At 40.2% G+C, this 23,396-nt stretch overlaps 1 protein-coding gene across 4 annotated transcripts in view; it reads right to left on the bottom strand.

Moving 5' to 3' along the window:
• Positions 1-12,128: 12,128 nt before the first annotated feature.
• ENOX1 (ecto-NOX disulfide-thiol exchanger 1) overlaps positions 12,129-23,396 on the bottom strand; it is a 367,973-nt gene continuing 356,705 nt past the window's right edge. For all 4 annotated transcript variants that reach the window (XM_051631836.1, XM_051631825.1, XM_051631855.1 and 1 more), the window contains 3 exons: positions 19,405-19,507; positions 16,309-16,394; positions 12,129-13,082 (listed from right to left, as the gene is read on the bottom strand). In XM_051631836.1, coding sequence (XP_051487796.1) covers positions 12,951-13,082; positions 16,309-16,394; positions 19,405-19,507 — 321 coding nt within the window. In that variant the 3' untranslated portion in view covers positions 12,129-12,950. The remainder of the gene's footprint in view (positions 13,083-16,308; positions 16,395-19,404; positions 19,508-23,396) is intronic.

Raw genomic sequence — 23,396 nt, 5'->3', positions numbered from 1 at the left:
CTGTTTGCACGGGACCTGTTGAGCAAAGGCTGTATTCTGCTCTTACCTGCCAAATGCCAGAAGGAGGCTTTGAAGTTGCTTCCTCAGTCTTATGGCAGGAACCTCAAGTCACGTTTGCTCTCTTGAATTCAGGTGCAGTAGTAGTGTCATTGTCTGAAGCTAGGTGTATACTGGTAATCCATGGACTTAGTCAAGTACAATAGTTCATGTTTGTTGTGTCTCATATTTTAACTAAAATTTAAATAACTTGTAACCTTTGGTCCGTCAGATGGAAATTACTCTGAGAGCCTTTAATCTTTTAGGACTGATTCATATTTATAAAAATATGCATTTATAAAAATATTTATGAGTTCTCAGTTGCAATGGGAACTCATTGCTTGTTCCTTACTCCTTTGTAAATCAGACAGGCTGCCATTTACATATAGATTTGCCCTGTGTGTGAGATTGTCATTAAAAGTACTTTATTATTTGGTTTGGTAGACATTTTCCCTTTGAAATTCCCCTCTACCCTATGACTTCCAGTAAAAAAACCAGAAATTATATAACGAACATATTAAAAGGTGTGATGTGCTGAGGAAATAAAAAGCTATAATCCTCATAAATGTACTTGAGACCTCGCTCAGACACATGCACAGACCCATACCAATCTGTAGACAAGATAGGCGGGAATAAAGATCTGAATTGAGAAGACCTGAAGAGAAGCCTCCTTAGAAGTCCATGGAGAATGTTCTATGCATCTGTGGAGAACAGTCCACAGCATCTGTGTGCACTCCAAGGCCTGGGTTTCATGTGTGTCCTTACGTTATGCAAAATGCCAGTGAGTGACTTTTGGACTTTGAGTTCAGAGGACTATGTTCTAATCATGGCTGCATGAAGGCATGTCTCAAAGACTTTTGAGGAGTACCTGAAAACCCAACAGTGGCATTAAGAGTGCTGAGCAGTGAGGTGTGAATCCACAGCTGCAGCTGGTGGATCAGTCTGGCAGATACCCTCCATATATGCTGGACAGATAAAACTTTGCTTGAAGTGGTGGAAGATGGGGCACTGCGACATCTTACTTCTCCAACAGCACAGCAGATAAAGTGCTCAGCTTTACAAGGTAAAATTAGTCTCTGCTCTCTGGACTAAAGCATTAAGATGTGAGTGCCTCAAGTCACAGGATATTTTGTGAAGCTACCTGAGTGGCTAAAATATTTCACAGAATCACAGAATCCTAGGGGTTGGAAGGGACCTTGAAAGATCATCTAGTCCCACCCCCCTGCCAGAGCAGGATCACCTAGAGCACATCACACAGGAACGTGTCCAGGCGGGTTTTGAATGTCTCCAGAGAAGGAGACTCCAGAACCTCCCTGGGCAGCCTGTTCCAGTGCTCTGTCACTCTCACAGTAAAAAAATTTTTTCGCATATTCACCTTGAACCTCCTGTGCTCCAATTTCCACCCATTACCCCTTGTCCTATCACTGGTCATCACTGAGAAAAGCCTGGCTCCGTCCTCCTGACACTCACCCTTAACATATTTGTAAACATTAATAAGGTTGCCCTCAGTCTCCTGCAAGCTAAAGAGACCCAGCTCCCTCAGCCTTTCCTCATAAGGGAGATGTTCCACTCCCTTAATCATCTTTGTGGTTCTGCGCTGGACTCTTTCAAGCAGTTCCCTGTCCTTCCTGAACTGAGGGGCCCAGAACTGGACACATTACTACAGACGTGGCCTCACCAGGGCAGAGTAGAGGGGTAGCACTACTTCTCTTGACCTACTAACCACACCCTTTCTAATACACCCCAGGATGCTATTGGCCTTCTTGGCCACAGGGCACATTGCTGGTTCATGGTCATCCTTTCACATCTTTAGCTCTATGCCTACATTCCAGTTGAAGTCCTCACACTAATAGCTTTTAAAAGTGAATTCTTGGTAGGAAACACACACTGTCTGACTGGGTTTTGGAGTGTTGCTGAGTTGCTTTAATATCAGTGTCTGTTACAGGTCTCCTAGCTCATGTATTTTTTTGGTGACAGCTCTCGGATGTTCAGTGGTTCAGCAAATGAGGGAGGGGCTGTGGCAAAGCCTGAATCTGTGTGTTGTCATGTAATACATCTGTCATTAACAAGAACTTTTTAGTAGTGAGTTATACTTCTATGGTGTGGCACAAAGTGGTAATTTCCCAACATCTCTGCTGGGAGAAGAGCCTTGGTACACATGTATAGCTTTAAACTTGTCTATCCCCTGCTCAGCTGCAAAACAGAGACTTTTTGTATCAAGAGTTATTTTCTTTGTTCTCTTAGCTCTTGATGTGAGCTATTCAGCTGGGCTCTTGTGGGATTTTGTGTTGCTTTTTTTGTTGGTCTAAATGTTCTCATTTGGTTTGGTTCACAATGCACCAAACAGAGTTGATGAAAATCTTATTTTAGATTAGTTACACAGAAGAACAGTAGCATTGATCTTGGAATTGCCCGCAAGGGACTTCCTTGCAACCTTCCCAAAGCTTTGAATTACTCACATGACTTAAGCCTTGGAACAGCTTTTGCTTTCTTCTGAACGTTGTTGCATGCCTGGATTAGGAAACCTGGGACAGGTATGAGCCAAATGGATCTGGGAGCTGAAAGCTTGTTCTGGTTATTTCTGGAAACCTTTTTCTACTTTATCTCCATTGGAAATTGGCAAATAAAACAATTTTGAGGCTTTCAGGAAATTTAGGAAGAAGATGTCCAGTTTCTTTTTTCAACTAAGATCCACCCACTCTTGTTGCATATAATTCATAGTCTTCTGTTGGCAATACAGCTTGTTAACTGACTGAAACATGACTTGAACTACTTAAAAATAAAGTTTTCAGAAGAGACCATGTAGAAAGAAAAAGTCCAGAAGACAGCCCAGATGATACCGTATCACTTAACCAGGGAGTAGTAAGTAGAGTGTATTGAGCTGGACAGAGGCTGCACAAACATAGCTACAATGTTTTCTGTGGCCAAACTAGCCTGTTCACTGCTAGTCTGGATATCTTTGTGACTGCTGAATTACTAGTTAACCTCTGATTAGGCATCTTTGCCCAAATCCAACCAGTTTACCCTTAAAGCTGTGTATGACAGATATCATTCCTGAAAGTCAAACAAAAAAGTCTGAATCATAACATCACAGAATGGTTTGGATTGGATAGGACCTTCAAGGACATCTAGCTCCAGCCCCCTGCCATGGGCAGGAACACCTCCCACCAGACCAGTTTACTCAAAGCCCTATCCAACCTGGCCTTCAACACTCACAGGTATGATCCATCCACAACTTCCCTGGGCAACCTCTTACGGTGCCTTCAGCACCCATACAGTGAAGAATTTTCTCCTAATGTCTAACCTAAAGCACAACTATTCCAGTTTTAATTCATTCCCCCTTGTCCTCTTGCTACATGCCCTTGTCAAAAGTCCCTCCACAGCTTTTCTGCAAACCCCTTCAGGTACTGGAAGGCCACTATGAGGTCTCCCTGGAACCTTCTCTTCTCCAGGCTGAACAACCCCAACTCTCTCAGCTTGTCTTCAGAGGAGAGGTGCTCCAGCCCTCTGATCATCTTCATGGTCCTCCTCTGGACCCACTCCAACAGCTCCATGTCCTTCTTGTGTTGGGGACCCCAGAACTGGACACAGTACTCCTGACATATATTCTGGACATGGAATCCTGAACATGTACAGACTTCTTGCTGGTTGCATGATCAGGATACATCATTGAACTTTTGATCATCTCTCTGTGTTTTAATGCTATTAAAACAAACAAACAAACAGCTCTGTACTGCATAAAAGCAAAAGTTATGTGTTGCATAAATGACCACCCAGTTCCATTTCACCCAGGCAAGCACCTCCCTGTTTTTCTTTGAATGTTTGAACGGCATGGACAACAACATTCAAAGAAAGGCTCCTGCTCTTGGCTGTAAACCTTTGAAACAGTAGGGATTTCAGCCTCCACTCTGAATTCTCTTCAAAGAGGAAGTGCAGTGAAGTGTTCATAAAAGATAATGTTTTTTCATTGCTGCTCCATTTCCCCATACTAACCTCTGTTTTAAGAGCATCTCATGCCTATAAACCAGAGAGAGTATTCTTTGGACTTAAAAATAATCTCAAAACCTTCTGTGTGAACATAACATGAGCTCTTTTTTTGTCTTTCTAATATGATGAACCTCTTTGCCAGCTACATACTTCCAAAATCTCTTGCTCATTGTGAAGCTAGAAGGAAAAAATGGAGTCACCAGGGCATGCTTCTTCATTTTTACTTCAAGAAACACTGCTTTCCCATCCTCAGTCATTGGCTAACTTTCTACTAGGATGGTGGGGTATCCATTTTGCATATCAGAGATTCAAACTGAGCCCCGAAACTAAATTTTTAACTAGCAGAAGTTCTGTGGCCTCAAATCAGGGTCAAACATGCATTCTACAGATGTCTCCTTCCTCTGCAGTTTGCAAAGATTAGGCAAGGTCTTCATAGGGATGGAAATGAAATATCAGGTCATTTCTGTACACCTCTGCTGGAACAATCAGATGCCTTCCCTGTCCTACCATATGGACAAATAAAACACATATTTCCAGAGCTGTCATAGAATCATCAAATCACAGAATCATCAAAGTTGGAAAAGACCTTCAAAATCATCAAGTCCAACTGTTCACCCTACAACCCCTAACCACTAAACCATCTTCTGAAACACCTTGTCTACCTGTCTTTTGAACACCTCTAGGGATGGTGCCTCCACCACCTCCCTGGGCAGCCTGTTCCAATGCCTCACCACTCTTTCTGTAAATAAAATGTTCTTAATATCCAATGTGAACGTCTCCTGTTACAACTTGACCCCATTTCCTCTTGTCCTATCGCTAGTCACTAGGGAGGAGAGGCCAACACCCACCTCACTACAACCTCCTGTCAGGAAGTTGTAGAGAGCAATGAGGTCTCCCTTCAGCCTCCCCTTCTCCAGGCTGAACAGCCCCAGCTCCCTCAGCCTCTCCTCATAAGACCTGTTCTCAGACCCCTAATCAGCCTAATTGCCCTTCTCTGTACCGTCTCCAGCACCTCAATGTCCTTCCTATACTGTGGTGCCCAAAACTGCACACAGTGCTTGAGTTGTGGCCTCACTGAGGCTGAGTCAATCAAGAACCTCTCAGGAAATGTATTTTAGAACATTTCTGCTGCTGAGTCACCGTCTGGCTTTCTTCTCTGTCAATAAGTTTTATGGAGAAAAATGGGCTTCCAGTATCATCCTGCAAAGCAGTTCCTGCCTTGTAATTCTTTATTAGACAAATCAGCCTTGTACTGGTGGCGTGATATTTATCCATGGCTGTTAATCTTCTGAAATCAAAAGAGTAGATTCCACCCTGATGAGACTTTAGCTTTTGTTCCATCTAACAAGTGACAAGTTCCACCAAGGTGATAGCCAGTCAGAGTGGAAAGGTAGAAATGATATGCTGAAATGAGTTCTGACTACCCGGCAAATATTTTCTGTCCAGGAGTAATATATGTTCTCTGTAGCCTTCAAGGACAAGGAAGGGTTTTTTTTTTTGCTAACATCACCATTCTCTACCAATCAGTGAATTCTAGAGCTAGAGCTGCACGTTTTACTTGCATGGGGGCTTCTCTGCCATTGAAAGTTAGTATTATTATTTTAGTATCTTATTTCTGGTATAGAGCCAACTGCAGAATGATTTTGGAAGGCTTCCTTTTACAGAGTCTCAGACAAAACACCTGCCCAAGGTGACTCGATGGGCAGAACCAGCTAAGGAAACTCACAAAACCTCCATCATATTTTATTATAAAATATTCTCTTCTCTCTTTTTCTTCCCTGTTCCCCTTCTTAGTTTCTAACAGGCTTCTGGGATGTCCTGGGATTTGTGTGATTTTTTTTTGTTGTGTTTTTTTGTTTGTTTTTGGTTTTGTTTGTTTGTTTGGTTTTGTTTTGTTTTGTTTTGTTTTGTTTGTTTTTTTGTTTGTTTGTTTTGGGTTTTTTTGTGTGGTTTTTTGTTTTTTGTTTTTTATGGAACACCAGATTCTAACAAAATCCCTCCAGTCTCGATTTTTAACTCTATTTTATGATCTCATGTTGCTCCAATCCCATTCCTCTCACAAGTGTACCATTTCCCCCTCCTGTGAAATGCAAGTCAGCTTTTAATGTCAGTAACCAGATCAACAGAGTGTATGAGTTTTCCAGCCTCCTTCCCAGAGTTGAAGAGGCTGATCAGCTGATTCAGTAAGGAGCAGTGATGAAAACAGAAATGCACCAGAGGTTCAGTGTTAAAATATAACACCTCTTATACAGAAGGCTTGGGAAAACAAAAAAAAGGAAACTTACCAGGTTAAGTGTATAATACTTTTATACAGAGCTATTTCAGGGTAACTACTTGAGAATTAATCTATTTCTGGTCTTAGAGACCTGGAGTAACTGTAGCCCTTTAAATTTATAGCTTGTCATCTCCCAAATTAACTGGTCTTTGCAGACAAGCCCTTGGCTAACTTATTCTAAAATTCTGAAATAGACAAACAAGTGTCAACACCAATGCCCAAGGGCCTAACTCAGCCAGCTTTTCACATTAAAGGCATTATGTTTTGTCTGCATCAGACTTTTTAAAATGTATCAGCTAATATGTGCTAATGACACACATTTAAACCCTAGTCTAGACAAAGCCTGTGCGATTGCCCTCTGAATGCTTGATGTGATCAGCTAATGTCCTGACAGCAGATCTGACTACCCCATTTAAATCAAGTAAGTCTATAAACATTGTAGAATTATCAGACTTTGTAGAATTATCCAGACTTTCCTCCACAAAAAGAACAAGGCCTGAAGGCCATGCATAGGAGCTAAGCCCTAAAATGCCCTCATTGGGTGGGATCTTTGCCCTTTAACAAACAAGCCTAACAGTGGGGTTTGACATAGAGAAACACACCTGTGAGGAGAAATATGTTATGGCAGAAGGATGAAGATGATGATTTAACAGCAAGTTATGTGGACTGCTGCTTTGACATCTGTGATTAGCTAATAGTCTGACAGGAATAGAAGGCAGAGAGCTGACTCAGAGCAGAGGTGTGACTGTGTGTCTGTGCACAGCATTGATCAGACTAACTCACGTAACAGCTTTTCTCCGTGCATTTTAAAACAGGTGTTGAAAAATTGGAAAGGATATTGAAAAAAAGGATGCAATGATTTGAGGCAGAGAAAAGCTTTACAGCAAAACACTTAAAAGCTCAATCTGTTTAGTTTATGAGAAAGACTACTGAGAAATAGACTATAATATTTAAATATCTTCACAGGGTGAAAGTATGCAGCACTAAAGGATTACTTAGTCTTGCAGAGAAAACAAAACCGGCTAGAAGAAGCCAGAAAAAATCAAGTTGGGAAGTAAGGACATGCTAATTTTGACAATGCTAATCTCTCCTAACAAATTATCAAGCAAAAAAAGTATCTTTTCTATCACTTGATAACTTTGATTATGGCTGGATGCTTTTATGGGAGATGTGTTTTAATCCACCATATGCTGTTGGGATCACTACAGAATTAACTGTGACATGGATAAGATTGAGCAGTCCAAGTGGATGATATATTTATTTATTTATTTAGGTTTCAATGTTATGTGTATTAAAGCATATAAACTGGCAAGAAGTATTTACCAGCCAGGAGTTTGAGCAAATGGTTATAATATGGCTGTTCTAGGACTGCAGGAGTGCTCTCTGCTAGGTTTGAAGGAATACATACTTTTTTCTTCTTGCTGTCCCCCAAATATCCCTTTTGAGAGGAAGTATGACATTGGAGTCAGCCAACGAAGTCTGAACAGGCACAATGTTTATTATCCAGTGTGAGGCAAAATCTTAATCAAAGGTACTCCTGAGTATACTGATTTGATTTTGTTTAGAAATGAGGATTTCCATGTATTCCATGTAATGGGTTTATGTAGTCAGAAGATATGCACCTTGTAAGCATAATTTCCTGATTTGGTTACTTTTTCAGTTGACTTATTTGTTTTTGAAACAAACTCAGAGAGTAAACAGGCACCCTTTGCAGTCCATGCATTCACACTGTGCTCTTGGAAGGTCTGGGAGAAGCAATGGCTCTCTTCAGATCTTGTCCTACTTTATAGGCACTTACTGCAAATAAATGTAGGTAGTTTTATTTTTTTTTTTTCCTGAGCATCTCTGCAGTTGCTTCTGTAAGAAATGGGTTACAGAACCAGAAGGAATTTGCTGCTTCTACTTTCTATTTGAGAGAAAAATTTGGATAAAAGAGCTGCAGTTCTTATCAGGATAACCAGAGTGACAAGTCATGGGATAGGAAAACTTGTACCCTATCACAGGGAATAGATGATAAAAGCATCACTTCAAATGCTGAACTCCAAGATGCATTTGTTAAGCTCCTGTTTTGGCAAGATTGACAGAATATGATGCAAAGTGGACATTAGTCCTGTATCAGACCTAGCTGCTACTGGCAGCACAGAAGGAATATATCTCCCAAACCAACCCTTTCCTTCTTTCTCTCCCCAAACCTTGTTCCCCAAATCAACTCACATCAGCGCAGAACATTTTTGTCATACTGACTGTCAAAGCCATTATGATTTTAAATAAAACAATGCTTACTAGACCAGAATTTTGACTTAAACAAACCACCCAGAATACTCTTACAACTAATTTTCTAGTGTTACATTTCCACAGCATTTACCGTACAAGATGGGTAGCTAAATGTAGCATAACTTGATGCAGGATTTTCTCTAAATCTCAGTATAACTGTTCCTTAAGGGAATGTGATGCTCTGGCAGTCATGAACATGCAAGTTTCACCTGAAACATGCATAATTCAATAAGCAACTAGAGTGCACTATGTGCAATGGCACAAGGAGATAGTATACATTTCCTTTTTGTTGTTGTTGTTGTTGTTGTAACGGGGATAACACAGTCTTCATCAAATATTGCTACCTCTTGTAGGCACAAAGTACAGTTTAACAGAGAGGCTACACTCATCTACTTTGAATGTGCAGGGTGAAATACACATTTGTCCAAGAGGTTTTGCACAGTGCATCTCTTCAGGCATCAAGTGGGAACCAAATACAGTACAGTAAGAAGCTGGGCCTCTAAACAGATAAAAGTCAACCTTGCCACCACTCCAAGACAATTCAAAGCCAAGAATGAGCTAAAAAGCTCTCCTGGGAGATCAGGAGTTCAGACCAGCTGAGCTTGTAACACCCTGCAAAATGCCCTCAACAGGTTTGGGCTGCTGGAAACCAAATCTTCTCTTGCTTCATTAGTCCCTGTTTGAGAAGAGGGGACACTGCTATAACTTCCCACCATAACTTGAAGTTGCATGCCAGGCTATTGCAGTCGCGCCTCTTGCGCTTGTGGTTCACCTGATGGTGTGGGGTCTCTTTGGCCTAGCCTTCTCTTGTTTTCTTTCCCACTACTGTTTTGAGGTTCCTGCTAACTGTAAATAGATTTGAGTCTTTGCCAAATGTGTGTCCTCCTTCAACCTGACTCAGCTGGAGAAACTTGCTTTAAGTCTTGCACTGCTTCATATCACTGAGTACCTCTATGTCTTCCTCTTTCTGAAGGAAAGCATGCTGTCTTCTGCTGCAGCTGACCAACCCTCTGTTCCAATCATCAGGATAAAGTGACGTAGAGAAAGGCTAGTCTTCTTTTCCATCATACTGGTGACTTCTTTTACTGAAATTAAGTGATATCATCTCATGGCATTTTCACAAGCTGCTTTGCTGCAATGCCCAACAGTGCTAAGAAGAGCTCCATCAACCCACAGCCATGGCTCCAGGGGTTTACAGACATCTTCCAGTGCTTCATATGGAATAAATCTTTCTGGGCTATGATGGAATCAGATTGACTGACATTACTACTCAGACAAGCTGGCTAAAGGGTGCACTGCCAGAATTTAATGTTGGCTTGCAGAACATCACTGACTTCTCCATATATCTGCAACATACCTCCAAGAGATGTCTTTTAAAGGTGACTTCCTTCATATTTGCCCTATTGTAACAATTCAGGACCCCCAGCTGGGTCCCCCAAAGTTCATCACAAGGACATTTCAGCAGCTAAGTGATGGAGCTAAGAACTTTAATCTAGTTTTCTCCAAAGCAAATAAGCACACAATGTTGAAGCCAGCACCGGTGCTCAGCCTGATCCTCATGAGGATCTCCACAAGTTTCAAGGTCTCAGCTCATATGCTACAACACTGCAGGATGCCTACATGCCATTTATACTTAGGGCTTATATCTTCTATGGTGGTATCTAAAGACCGGCGAAGGAGGTTCCCTTTTAGCTTTTTACTACACAAGGACTAAAAAGTCACTCTATTAAAGCACTAATAGTCTAGACAGACAGGAAAAATCCAGGAAGAGAAAAAACACAGAGTATGGGAAAGGAAATGAGTTAAAGGGGAAAAAAAAAAGGAGGACAAGAGAAAAGGGAGGACAGAATTTAATTAACAAGTATGGCATGAAGAAAGCTGAGGTGAATGTTTCATCTCTTTTCCCCAGCCTAAGTGCCATCCATACACATTTATGTCACAGTATTTAAATAAGAGCTGTCAGACATTTTTGGCCTGAATTATTCATAAATCTGTATGATCACAAGAGAAGAAAGAGTTGCTATTTAGATTAAACTAGTGAATTTTCATTAACATAAATGGCATATAATTACTAGTTTCACCTGAGTAACTTACCTTAACACAGGTTCTGTAGCAACCATAATAGAGACATATGTTCTTTAAAATTATTTTTGTGCATACTGACTGTAAGTATAATTTTCTCCCATAATAGACGTGCTAGGCCTCCTTCTTTTCCCCTTTTGAACACAATTAACATTTCATTTAGTATTTCTATATTCCAAATAGATGCCAAAAGAGAAATAGGTCCTAAAGCAGTAATCATGAACAGCCATGTCGGGGAGTTCCTTCACGACTAATTCCATTTGACACTAATTGCTGTTTATTCAAAAACCTGAGTGAAACATCACTCTGACATGTATCTAGATACTACCTGTGTCTGTTGCAATTTACCATATTTCCTGCTGTTGGTGCCCCACATTATAGGGCCGGCTCTCTTGTGGCTGTAGAGGTGTGACTTGAAGGGACTGCTTTTTCTTACCCAGTGTCACGCTAAATGCTCGACTGATGCAGTTCTTTACAGCAGGGGTCTGGGAGGAGCAGTCTCTTTCATGCTCTCCTGTCTTGATTGATACACACACACTTCTTTAGCTTTTGCTGGCTCCTACAGGAGTGCTGGTGTACTCTGTGCTTGACAGTAAATCATAGAATTGTAGAATGGTTTGGGTAGGAAGGGACCTTAGAGGTCATTTAGTTCCGACTAGACCAGGTTGTCCAAAGTCCCATCCAACCTGGCCCTGAAAATTTCCAGAGAGGGGGCATGCACAGCTCCTCTGGGCAACCTGTTCCAGTGTCTCATTGGCCTCACAGGAAATAATTTCTTCCCAATATCTAATCTAAATCTACCCTCTTCCAGTTATAAACCATTTCCTGTAATCCTATCAGTACATGCCCATCAGTCAAAAGACCCTCCACAGCTTTCCTGTAGCCCTCTTCAGGTTCTGGAAGGCTGCTACAAGGTCTCTCAAAATGGAATCTTCTCTTCTCCAGGCTGAATAACCCCAGTTCTCTGAGCCTGTCTTCATAGGAGAGATGCTCCAGCCCCCTCATTGTCTTCATGGCCCTCCTCTGCACTCACTCCAAGTCTAAATGCTAATTTACATCGATGTCCTACTTAAGGGACAGCACCAGAAGTGAGTTATTCCTTTCTTTGGCTGGCCAAAGGCCAGAAGCATTAGCTGGGAGTTAGAAGGAGTAATGAACTGGATGCATCTCAACTACCCAACACAACACTGAAAATAAGAAATTTGAATGTGTTCATTTTTAACCCTCTTGCTTGTCTGAAAAAATAAATTAAACCTGTTCAGCTAAACAAAGGTCTATGCTGGTACTTCCTCTACCTATATTTTAAATTACTTTAAACTTCGCTAATATTGCAAGTTCTTTTTTGCTTCCTAATTAATTTAGGCAAGTCGTCTGCAATTAATACTTCAGGTAGGAGAAAGATGAGTGCCAGGAGGATCCTGCTGGACTGATAAAAATTGAAAAACATCAGAAGAAAAAAATTGTACAAACAATATGGTAGAAGTCATATTTATTGATAAAAATTAATATATCTGCTATAAAATTTGTAACAGTAATGCAACTGAATATTTATTTTGATGCATAAACCTGAATGTTACATACCAAATACAATACAGTAACACTGGTTTCCTCCTTATTTACATGTTTATGAAAATTGATAGGCAATCCATGTTAAAAGAACTTGTAATGGAGAATAGTTACATTAGAAAAATAATATTCTTGATAAAGCATTCTTGAGGACTCCAATCACATTTTTAGGCCTCTTTCAGTAAGGCAAAAATCCCTGGTACAGCATATAACTTAATTTACAAAATACAACAACTTCAGACACATCTTCAAGTTTTCTTTTGGTATGCTTTTCTTCACTGCAAAATTACTCCATTTTCTTACTAAACAGAAAGAACTTTCAAAATGAAACTGAATGAGTTCTACTACATATTACATATACGTCGCTGTAGCTTAGCGATCATAACCGGGCAATCTCTCTCCTTTAACTTTTTGCTCAATGAGCTCTTCTTAGATGTAGGACATGTAGTATTTTGGAATCATTATGTCTGTGATATCTTTCTTCAGTTTTCATAGGAAACAGATCTGTCACATTTTGAAACTTTTTTTAAAAATTTATTTTATTTTAGGAACTGGTGCACAACTACACTTCCACTCACAAGAGAACGTCACAAATGTAACTAAAATTAGGCTTGGATAACTTTGAAAACATACTACTATGTGCCCAAACCCAAATTTCTTACTTTAATACTTTATAACCCTGCCATGCTCTAGAAATTCTTCTTCTGCATAGCTTCATTACTAGTCACAGTCAGATAGTTTTAATTCCTTCAAAGGCACAAAACTTCCACCTCTTTTCCAGTGTTGCTCCTACACCAGTGAATTCTTGTTTAAACATTCGTGGCAGTCTCATCAAAAGCATTTCTATCTCATTTGCAGAGATCTGCAAAAGAGAAAATATAAAATTAAAGTGAGAAAGCTGTAGACTGGAAAGAGGAAATATAGAGATTAGAGTGGGCTGGATCTGGAAATCCAGAGCAGATGCAAATAACCAAGCATTATTATTTTTCTTTTTTTTAACCTTAGGCTGACATGTATTTCCAGACTCCAAAGCAAGTGCAGATTCCTTGCAGGAATGATTCTGCTCTGGTAGGTGGCAAGTAACCCTAAAAAATTACAACTACCATGTCAGGGCCACTGCCATGGTGTTGTAGGAAGTCCATCTAAGATGGTGGGTATATTTGTGAGGAAGAAGAAGCAAATGGGAACTTATTATTCCTTCTCATCCCATGAGCTCTTGATTCCTTCCTCTTCTAGCTCTGTCAGTTTTTCTCTTGCAAAGAAAACCTAGTACAGGGATTTAATTTTGACTTACTCTCTTGTTACTTAAGGTTGACTATCGTGCAGCTATCTTCTCCCAGGGTGACCCAGTTCAGTAGCCCCAGATAACTAAGCAGTGAAGTTCCTAACTCAGCATTGCTCAGGGTGTTTTATGGTTTTGAAACCTTTATTACTAGTCACCTTCCCAATGGGAAAGATACTGTCATTTCAGAAAACACTTTCAGAGAGGCAGCCCTTCTAGTATAATCAGAAGGGAAGTCAAGAAATGAAGGGTCACAGAAAACAAACCATTTAATCCTGCAGCTACTTCTTCTAAAGTGATGGTTGATAAAGGAACAATTAAAAAATCTATGGGTACTGTCTGTTACCCACAGGTACCTACATGGTTTGATAGACTTATCTGGAAATTATGATATTTCCACTTATTCATGTTAGTAGGTACCTTCCATGGTGAACAGTTTATTTTTTAAAGCAGTGCATAAATATAAACTGTTAATTACACCTCATTCCACCCAAGGGAGGCAAGAAAATATCTATCACCTCTTATTTTCCTGAAGCAGAAATATTACATTATTTGTTAAAGATGGTACCAAAAATCCATGTTGGAGGCAGTCTAAAGCCCCAAAGTAATCAGGTCCATCTTCTACTACTCTCATGGCAGTAATAGACAGCTGGTTACCTTTGGGTGACATATCTGAGCTCTATACTGAGCCCTCAGCCCACATGGGTATACTGACCTTCTCATTCCTGTTCAGGTAAGGAAAGACAGGCTAACCATAGAAGTAATGTAAATTAATCTCAGAGATTGCATCTCTGGTTTGTGCTATTAAAAAGTAATTTGTTGCTACAAGCAGTTACTTCCAAAATAAACCAGGGAGGTCAAATTTTGCTGTTCGTGTTTATTATGCAGCAGGTAGGTCGAGTGGTAGCTGCAGGGATTGGTAGGTTGGCACCTGGGAGAGATGGAGACAATGCTCTTTCCATGCAGGCAGTGTTTGCAAGTTAAAGGTTTGGTCCTGGCAGCCTTGCAGAAGCCAACGGCTTACTTATCTAGAAATTCAAGGACAGAGCCCACAGACATGCACAGGGAGGGACGGCAGCAGTGAAGAGGGGGAAAGCTGAAGAGCTCAGTGGGTGGAAGAAAGGAGCAGCAGGGCTGGAGCCTGAAGAGCTGGTATTTTAACTGCCAAGGAGCCCATATTTTAAATGATTGCTGTTGTCACTCAAGAGACACAGAACTGGAGTTGTCAGCAAGGGGAAAAAGCAGCTGAAATTCAGCCAAATGCTCTGTGTTAAGGAAGCACTTGAGAGATGTCTGAGGAGATTTGGCAGATTGGATGCTTCAAGAACTGGGGACAAGATGAAGGAAGAGATGTACATGTGGCAGATCAGGGAACAGAGAAGCAGAAGAGGAATGGTTCCAAGTGTGAAGCTCTAGATACATCAGATCTTGATAAAATCAGAGTTAAAAACAAACAAACAAACAAACAAACAAACAAATAAATAAATAAATACATAAATAAATGAAGTTCACCATTCTCAGCTCCTTCTACTGTCCAAATCCCTCACTCAATTTTAGTAGTGGGCAAGAGTGGACTGTAAAGCATTAGCAAATCTGAGCTACCATGGTCTGAAGATAGCTCCTAAGAACTTTATCATTCTTCCTCACTTCTCCACACAACCTATCTTATTTTCAGAAGGCTTCTTGCTCAGAATCATCTCTGCTTTTAACCACACTTTTTTTTGTTGGTTTTTTTTTGTTGGTAGAAACAGAAGAATCCTCCAGGAGCATGAAGCAGTTGGTCGAAGGGGATCTTGGCCATGGGTGGCATGGCTGGAGGAAGTGTTCAGGCACAAAATGTCACCAGGATCAATAAGCCCCACACAAGGAATGCCACTCATGTTCTGGGTCTGGGTGCTCACCGTAGTTGCATCCTGAATCCATGTTGCAACAACATCTGGCCAAGTACCATGATCTCCATGTCCAGTGGAAGCACTGGCAGATGTGAATCAGAGTTGTGGCTAACTGCAGAGTGACCCCTGCATCTGCTAAGTATCTCATAACAGGCTAGCATCCTGCAGAGCCATTGTTTAGCACTTAGAGCAGCATTCACCTGAATGAAGGTGGCTATTTCACAGCTTAATTTCTCACCCCTGACTTGCTTAATATTCAGTGAAGAGGAATAGGCAATTTTGGGGATTGATTTAATCTCATCCTACAGTCAATACTTAAAAGTAAGTAAAAAAAAATTCTCCTACAGGTATGTATTGACTATGGACTGTATGTACTGATGCATTAAAAACCACTGTGTGCACATACATTTCTATTGGCCATACCTTCTCTGAATTTAGAAATGGGGTCAGCCAATTCCTTTATGAGGCCCCCTCTGCTTCCACGTGGAGATGAAGGATGTGCTTCACATGTTCATGAATTTCATGTTCAGAGTGACCCAAGGCTAATATTTTTTAGAAGAATAAGAATTCGTCTCCTAAAAGTCTGCACAGTTTAATGGCCATGGCTAGACCTGCCTCTTGTTCTACTTTCTTTCTCCTCAGCTATATTTTGAGGTCGTGTATCGTAAAATCAAATAGTAGTCTCTGCCATTTAAAGCTCAGCTTTTCTTTGCCACAAAGAATAGCTAAGCAGTGCCAGGCAAAGTCCTCAAGACAAGCAAGTGCACTGTAATTTGAGAATGAACAAAGACTGCAAACCCCCAAGCCCCATATCCCATTATCTTCTAATGGAAATGCATGAAGAGTTTAACCTGCAGTAAAAAAGAATACAATATTTCTATAGAGAAAACAGATTTTGATTAAATTTTTTTTACCCTAGAGTCCAGCTGCTGCATATAAGACCAAAGATATTCTATATTGGCTCCAAAAGGGTGAACGTGAAGAAATGTGGATATGATACCTGTATTAAAAACAAATGCACACAAAGTATTGAAATTACTTCAGAAAATATATCATTAAAATAAGCAAAATAATTCTCAATAGTCTGTTCTAGCAGGTTTTTCAGTATGAATTATGATTCTTATTTTTCTTACACAACCCAATAAACATAACAAAATTGCACATTTTTAATACAGTCATAATAACATGGTAAACACAATAGCTCATCTTCAGGAATGACAGCAGTTAGCAAGTAAGTGACCAAGATAATATACTGATGAATAAAAGATGAATAAAAGAATTTCTAAACAAAGACTTGCTGGAAGCATTTCAACTACCAATTTTATGCTTGATTTACCAATGTAAAATTGTGGATATTGTAATGGTAAAATTATTGCTTTTTCCCCCTTCACTGGATGTTCTGTTGTGAAAACGTTTCATGTAATTGTGTCAGAAACCTCACTCCCTCAAATTTTTCTAGTAATTACACTGATGCTGGTGATGAAAATGTTTAATCCATATTACCCCTAACTGCTGCTGAAGAAAACACAAATCCTTTATGTCATATTTACTTATTTACTTTCTTTTAAAAGAAAGCCAGTTCTGTCTGTCTTCATTGCTATTTACAGGATCATTATAAAAATTATAGGAATAAAAGAGGCTTAGGAGGAGTCAGGATCTACTTCTAGAGATTTTTTTCTGCAGTGAAAATCAAGTGACAGTATAATAATAATGACGACCAGAGAAAACAAGATTTCGGGCATCAGAATTGCTATTAAAAACACTATCCCATTTCTTCACTTCTAAACAAACAGTGCAAATAGAAAATGGCATGTGTGCTACTTACTGTTTGGGTAGAACTGAACTGTAAAAATCAGAGCAAATATTTTCAATTCTGTTTGGACAGGCTTCTTAGCTAAACCACCCTAGGGGAAGTTCCTTATATTTAAAGCATAAACACCAGGATTAAAAATGCTTATAAATGACAAAAATGGGTCACTGTATCTTGTGTACCGCAGGCCATACTGCTTTCTTGAATCTGAATGAATTAGGATAATCTTGGATTTCATTTTTCCCCAAATACTGGCCATGGTTGAAAATTATAAGTAACATTTAGCTCATTTTAGACTGGCTTTGCAAAGAACACATTTTTTCTTCCCTGATTCTTCCAATAGCATTGAAAAACTTCTGAGTTTGCAAAGGGAGGGGCGTGTATTTAATTTTATACTACTAGTCCTAGCAGAAGTTGCTGCCTTTGTGCTGTGTGTGACTGTAAGCATGCACACAAGAGCTCTTGAAGCAAAAGCCAAGACCATCATACTTGGATGGGTAGACTGGAAATCCAATTTCTATTCAAATCACACTTCACCAGTGGCATTGCATGTGTTACGTGTGCTCCCAAGGCTTTTCAATTCCGGATGTTCAAAGCTAGTTCTTTCATATAATACAAATTAAAAGTAATTTGAAAATATTTTGCAGTTATTGACTGGAGTTCCACGATAACTGCTTAGTTGTTTCTATTTTTCTTTTAGGCACTCTTCCTCTAAGGCAATATTGAATTTTGTAAAACATAGACAATCTTAGTGAAAGGATGGAGGTAAGGGTCATTTTTCCCTTGCTACACCTGAATAGGCCTCAGAGGAAGAGACAACATGAAATCCACCTTAAGCCAAATTTTGTCTTTGAACTGTAGCATGAACCTGTTGTGGGGGTATTATAGCCAGTAATATCTGGACTGAGATTGCACTGTTCATCTGAGTGTGCCACTGGACAGCTGGTGGATGGGACCCTCTTTGGGACACCGACACTTCTTATTACAGTCAAATAGTTAGTGACCTAGAAAAAGAAGTTTGCTATTCTGTTCTTAAAATCCCATCCTTGCTACCATTCTCACAGAAGTTATCTTTGAACAGATCAAATACTGTCCACTGCAATTGAAAGTTCCAAACTTCATTATTAGAAGGCAATTTAAATCAATTCATACATTTCTGTACATCCCACTGTTACACATAACATCAGTCACAGGAAGATTGTGTACTAAGCCCTTTAAATGTTTTAATGCATTCTTCACTTTTAAAGGACCTTTTTGGTCTGAATGGCTTGAATACGTGCCCCAGCAATAAGCCAGCAACCTTCCTGGTACTTAGCAGATGCAAATGAGTTGCAATTAAACAAATTAAGGTAGCTTTGGAACTATCACCTACAGGGATGCTACTGGTTTTGTGAACAGACCAAGCCAAATAAATGAAACCAGGTCTTTCAGGTCAGCATTCCGGTGAATAGCAACCATGCAGAAGGGAGCACTTTGGACCATGGGCCTTTAGGCTCCATGAAAACCTTCCCCACAGGAACCAAATGCAAAACATGCATGGATATAAAGGGGGCATGTTCTCTCCAAGGGCAGCACTGGTACAGCTGGCATTCCTGCGTGGCTAAATGCTAGGCACCAGCTAGCTGGCCCATTGCCTATAAGCTTCAGCTTTTAGGTACCCTTTAAGAGTTTATTTTAAAGATTTTATTCTAGGTAAAGGAGATGACAGTCCTCGTGATATTTTTTAGAATTATTCATATTGCTAATTCCCTCACCTAATGTCAAAACCATAAATCTGACTTGCCTAATATATCCAGTACACGTATTTTTTCTTGGTAGTTTACTATTATTATTTCCAACCCCTTTTCCTTCATCACTTTGGGTAATAAACAGATAAGCAGCAATACAATTCTAGGCTACTAAATCATGATGTAAATAAAGTCTTCATACATTCATGCTTCAAGCCTAAATGCATATCCTGCAATTTTCTTCATATCTGAAACTCTTTCATTGAACTCTGCAAAATTTTTCAGGACGGAAAAATTCACTTGTATTTGAGAATTTCTCTTACTAACAGCCATTATGAATACAGAAGAAATTTGTTATCTTTATTTTTTTAAAAAACTTTTATTAGTGTAAAGATGCATGCAAACACACGTGCAAAACAAACTCTTGTTAAAAGGCATTTTGTTCTCAAAAATCTTATTTGGAGTTATCTTACCTATTAATAGCGCTTCTTTCTCTGATTTTAGACCTGGGCTTCGTTTCTCTGAATTTTTTTCTCTGTCCTGGTTGACCAGTGCTACTGTCAATACATTGATTTCCTATAAAGTTTAAAGAACAAAACAGGTGGTCATGTAGATTTCATTTACTTCCATCAAACCTGTCTGCTTCCTTTCAACTCTCTAAAAAAGATCATTACTTCAATTCACATATGAAGACAAGCCAATTATAAATAAATTATTTGTTTGCAGAATATTAAGACACTTTTTTTAAATACCTGCATGCCAAGAGCTGTCAAGAAGAGAAATTTTTACTTGTGGAGTAAGTAATAACTTTGTTGCTAATGTTTCTTCACTATAACAGCCTGAAAGATGTGCCATAAAGAGTGGGGATGGTCAGAACACTCCCATTTTCTAGCTATTAAAGCTGTAAACAAAGACTACCTCTAGGGAATGCAGATGGAAACATACAGCTACAGTTCTGAGTAAATTCAACAGTCACTAGCAATGTTTCCAGCTACTGGAGCACAATCATACACCCTGTTACACTTTTCAACCAGTGCCTGGCATGGTGTTGGCACTCTTCAGCCAGTGCCTGGCATGGTATCAGCTCCTGTCCCAAACAATTCTGAGGCACATTTTGAGGGTCAGCACACTTAGGGGTCAGCACATTTCAGGAACTATTCCTAACAGGTGGTTTGCATAAAGGTACCTTGTTTGGGGAAGCAAAAGAAAGCCAGCCCAAAGCACAAACAAGTCAAGGCTCCTGCTTTGAGCTCCTTTTTCTGCAACCTTGTGGCCTGAACCATCCAAATCTCAGCCAAGCTACCACGTTAGATGCTCCACCAGAAGTACCCAGGCAGTTGTGTGACATGGATTGCTCTTCTCCTGACTGTATATGAAGTAAACAAATTAACTCTCTTTCAGAGACATGTAAGTGGCCCCAAAGTGCATTGCACAATACTCAAACATATACATGGGCTGTTTCCATGGAGCAACTGAAATGCTTTGACTTGTTCCTTGGTGAGGCAGTGACTCAACACTGCTGCATCTGCTCTGTGAAATGCTCAGCAGTCCCATGCAACCTCAGAGGCAGAGAGCACTGGGCTGGAGATATGGTGCAGTGAGGTGGGACTGTGCAGGAATGGTGCTCCTGTTATGGTTGGAGGAGTCAAGGTAAATAGCTAGAGGTTGCATGGGACTAGGCAGCCTTAAATACTAGCAAATTTGCATTATCTGGGGTAATGATGTGGCCCTTCTAGAACATGCACATGGGCTGGTCCCTTGCTGCAAAAATAATGGCAAGTATTTTTTTGCAATAAAAGAGAGATACTGGGTTTGGGTTGCTCTAGATCATATCTGAAGGGGTGAATAACCCATACAAAATCTCCAGAATATGTCAGATGTGCCTCCTTATAGATGGAGAAAGGTTTCAGTCTGTTAGACTGGTAAACAGTCAGGCACTTCCTCCTTCTCAATTTAAAAAAGAACCAAAACCAACCCAGTGATATACTCTATGCTCTTTATAGGCTGGCTCCAAGGAGCACCTGTCTGATACACAGTGCCTGGTGACTTAGATGCATCATGGATTCAAATGTTCCCTTGCATTGTAAGGGGGAGGAAGTTGCTGCACGTCAGCCAAGAAACTGTATGTCCATGGGAGTGACTTAGACACATACATGTATCCTTAGCCCCCAGCAACAAGGGGCTCTGACAGACCTTAACCCATAGTGATGAAGGAGTAAGATGCATTGAGTCACCTGTGGCTTGCTGCAGTTGTAATGGTCAATTGAGGGATGTCTTCTGGCCAGAGATCTATATGTAGCTGCGTACAAGTAACCTAGTCAGCCTTTACTGCCTTTTTAGTCAGTAGGAAAAAAAATATATTTTTAGTAATGTATTTTAGTTATTTACTTTATGTTGAGATAGCTTGGACTTAAGTGGTGCCTATCTTATATTCCTCATTGGCTGCAAAGGAAAATGTATAGCACAGCTTTAGACACCTACAGGTAGAAGGGAGGCTGCAGTTCAGGAGTAGCAGTGATCCTCTCAAAATAATGGTGTGCCTGACCACTCTGGCAGCTACATCACTTTGATGCTAGTGTCAAAATGCACAGGGCACTTGTGCATTATAGTAGCAGGAGTATGCTCTAAGTTGTCCAGTTCTGCTGATTCCTCTCCTGATAAGAGTCAAAGGCTAATGCAAATACTCACCTGCTGCTGGCTGTGACATCCAAGAACAGGGAAAGAAAACTCAGACAAGAAACAGAAATAAGAGAAGTGATCACATGAATTTCTCCATAAGGGCAGCAATGACAAGGGGGTTACAAAGCAGAAGAACAGAGATGGATGACAGATTTCATGATACTGCCGCAGAAGAGCAGAGCATCATGTGCCACCAGAGCTTGTATAGGTTAAGATCTAACTTTTGATTCCATGAGAGATAGAAAAGCAGTCTAAAAATAACAATTCCTGAGAGGGGAAGGAGGAAGCAGAGAGATGTGTATTTGACAAAACCAGCCCCAAACACAACTCATGAACAGTTTCAGATGGGATTAGAAGTTTTGTCAAGCAGTGATGCAGAGAAAGAAACTATATTCCCATTGGGAGCAATGAACAGATGGATTCTCATTTAATGCCTAGATTTGAGCCTGTGCAGAACATTTTGTATGATTTATAGGACAGTGTAAATGGATGCTAAAGGAAGTCACATCAAGTCTTCCCTAACCGTGTGTTGGTACAGGGGATAAAACAGTAAAACACTGGTTAGGAGGGAGCCTGAGGAAACTAAGAGTGGCAAAGACAGCTACTCAGCAAACGACTGGCTGTAGAAGAAGGTTGCAGGTTCTTGAAGATTTGAAAAGGGGAGGTTTCTGCCATATAAAACTGCCTGCCTCACAGAAGATGATAAATTAGACAACTTGGGTGTATGCAGCTAACAAAAGAAACTTGCACAGGCCACAGGAAAATCCAGGGTGTGCATGGTCACATAAAGGATTCAATAACAATGTTACTAGGAATTAATAGTGATTTAAGAGAAATGGGCTTAGTTGTATCTAAAAAGGGTGAAATTTACCCAGAAACCAGGCTAATTATAGTATAAGTGAAAACTTTAAGTATCTGACTACACATTGCTGATATAAATCTGGTATCTATGAAGCTTCTACAACAAATCCTCACACAGTTAATTCACACATTTTTAGAGGCACTACTTAAGCCAGCTAACAGAAACAAGACTTCTAAGAATACATAGGTGAATGAGGCAACAAACCAACTGGAAACAGTTGAGTCACCTCTCTGACATGAGAAAAAGCTACTGATCACCAGATGCCTGAGGAAGATTATTTAATATGTACTATATTACAGTATTTCCTTTCTTTCCTGGAGACCATCCTTTATTTGGCAAATTATATTTTCTGAGGCCCTAAGCAGTCTCCTTCAGCAGGTTTCATTATAAAAGGAGTATTTTGTTACCATCTGTCAGTTACTGCATTAACGGACATGAACACAGCTGAGCATGTGCAAAACCAGGGCTTATTAGAAGCAAAATGACCTTGCAATAACTAGAGTATGTGGAAGGCTTATTCCAGGTTAAATCACACCTGGAGGTCATTAGGGACCTGGCTCTATTAATTATTCACAAATTATGTCAGGTATCGGAGAATATGCAGGTCGGATTTCATGATGACAGCTCCAGAGCTGCTCAGTAGGAATGCAGCCCTTCTGTGTGATGCTCTCTCCGTTGCCAGCTTGGAGCTTTTCCCCACAAATGATGCTTTCACGTATCAGCAGATGATGAAAAGACATTCATTTCCTTGAGGGCTTGACAAGTCTTATGATGCTGCAGACACCTCTTGGGACCAGGACTTTGATTTGGGGCTCCCTGCTTTTGAACAAGGGAGGGAAAGACAGAGACAAGGGCCTTTCTGAAAAACTTCCAGGAGAACTTGCTGCATAAAACAAAGGATGGCACATAATAATTTTCTCACAC

Source organism: Apus apus, chromosome 1 (genome assembly GCF_020740795.1).
Source record: "Apus apus isolate bApuApu2 chromosome 1, bApuApu2.pri.cur, whole genome shotgun sequence".
In the NCBI taxonomy this organism is placed as follows: Eukaryota; Metazoa; Chordata; class Aves; order Apodiformes; family Apodidae; genus Apus; species Apus apus.
This window is presented reverse-complemented; position numbering and strand designations above follow the sequence as displayed.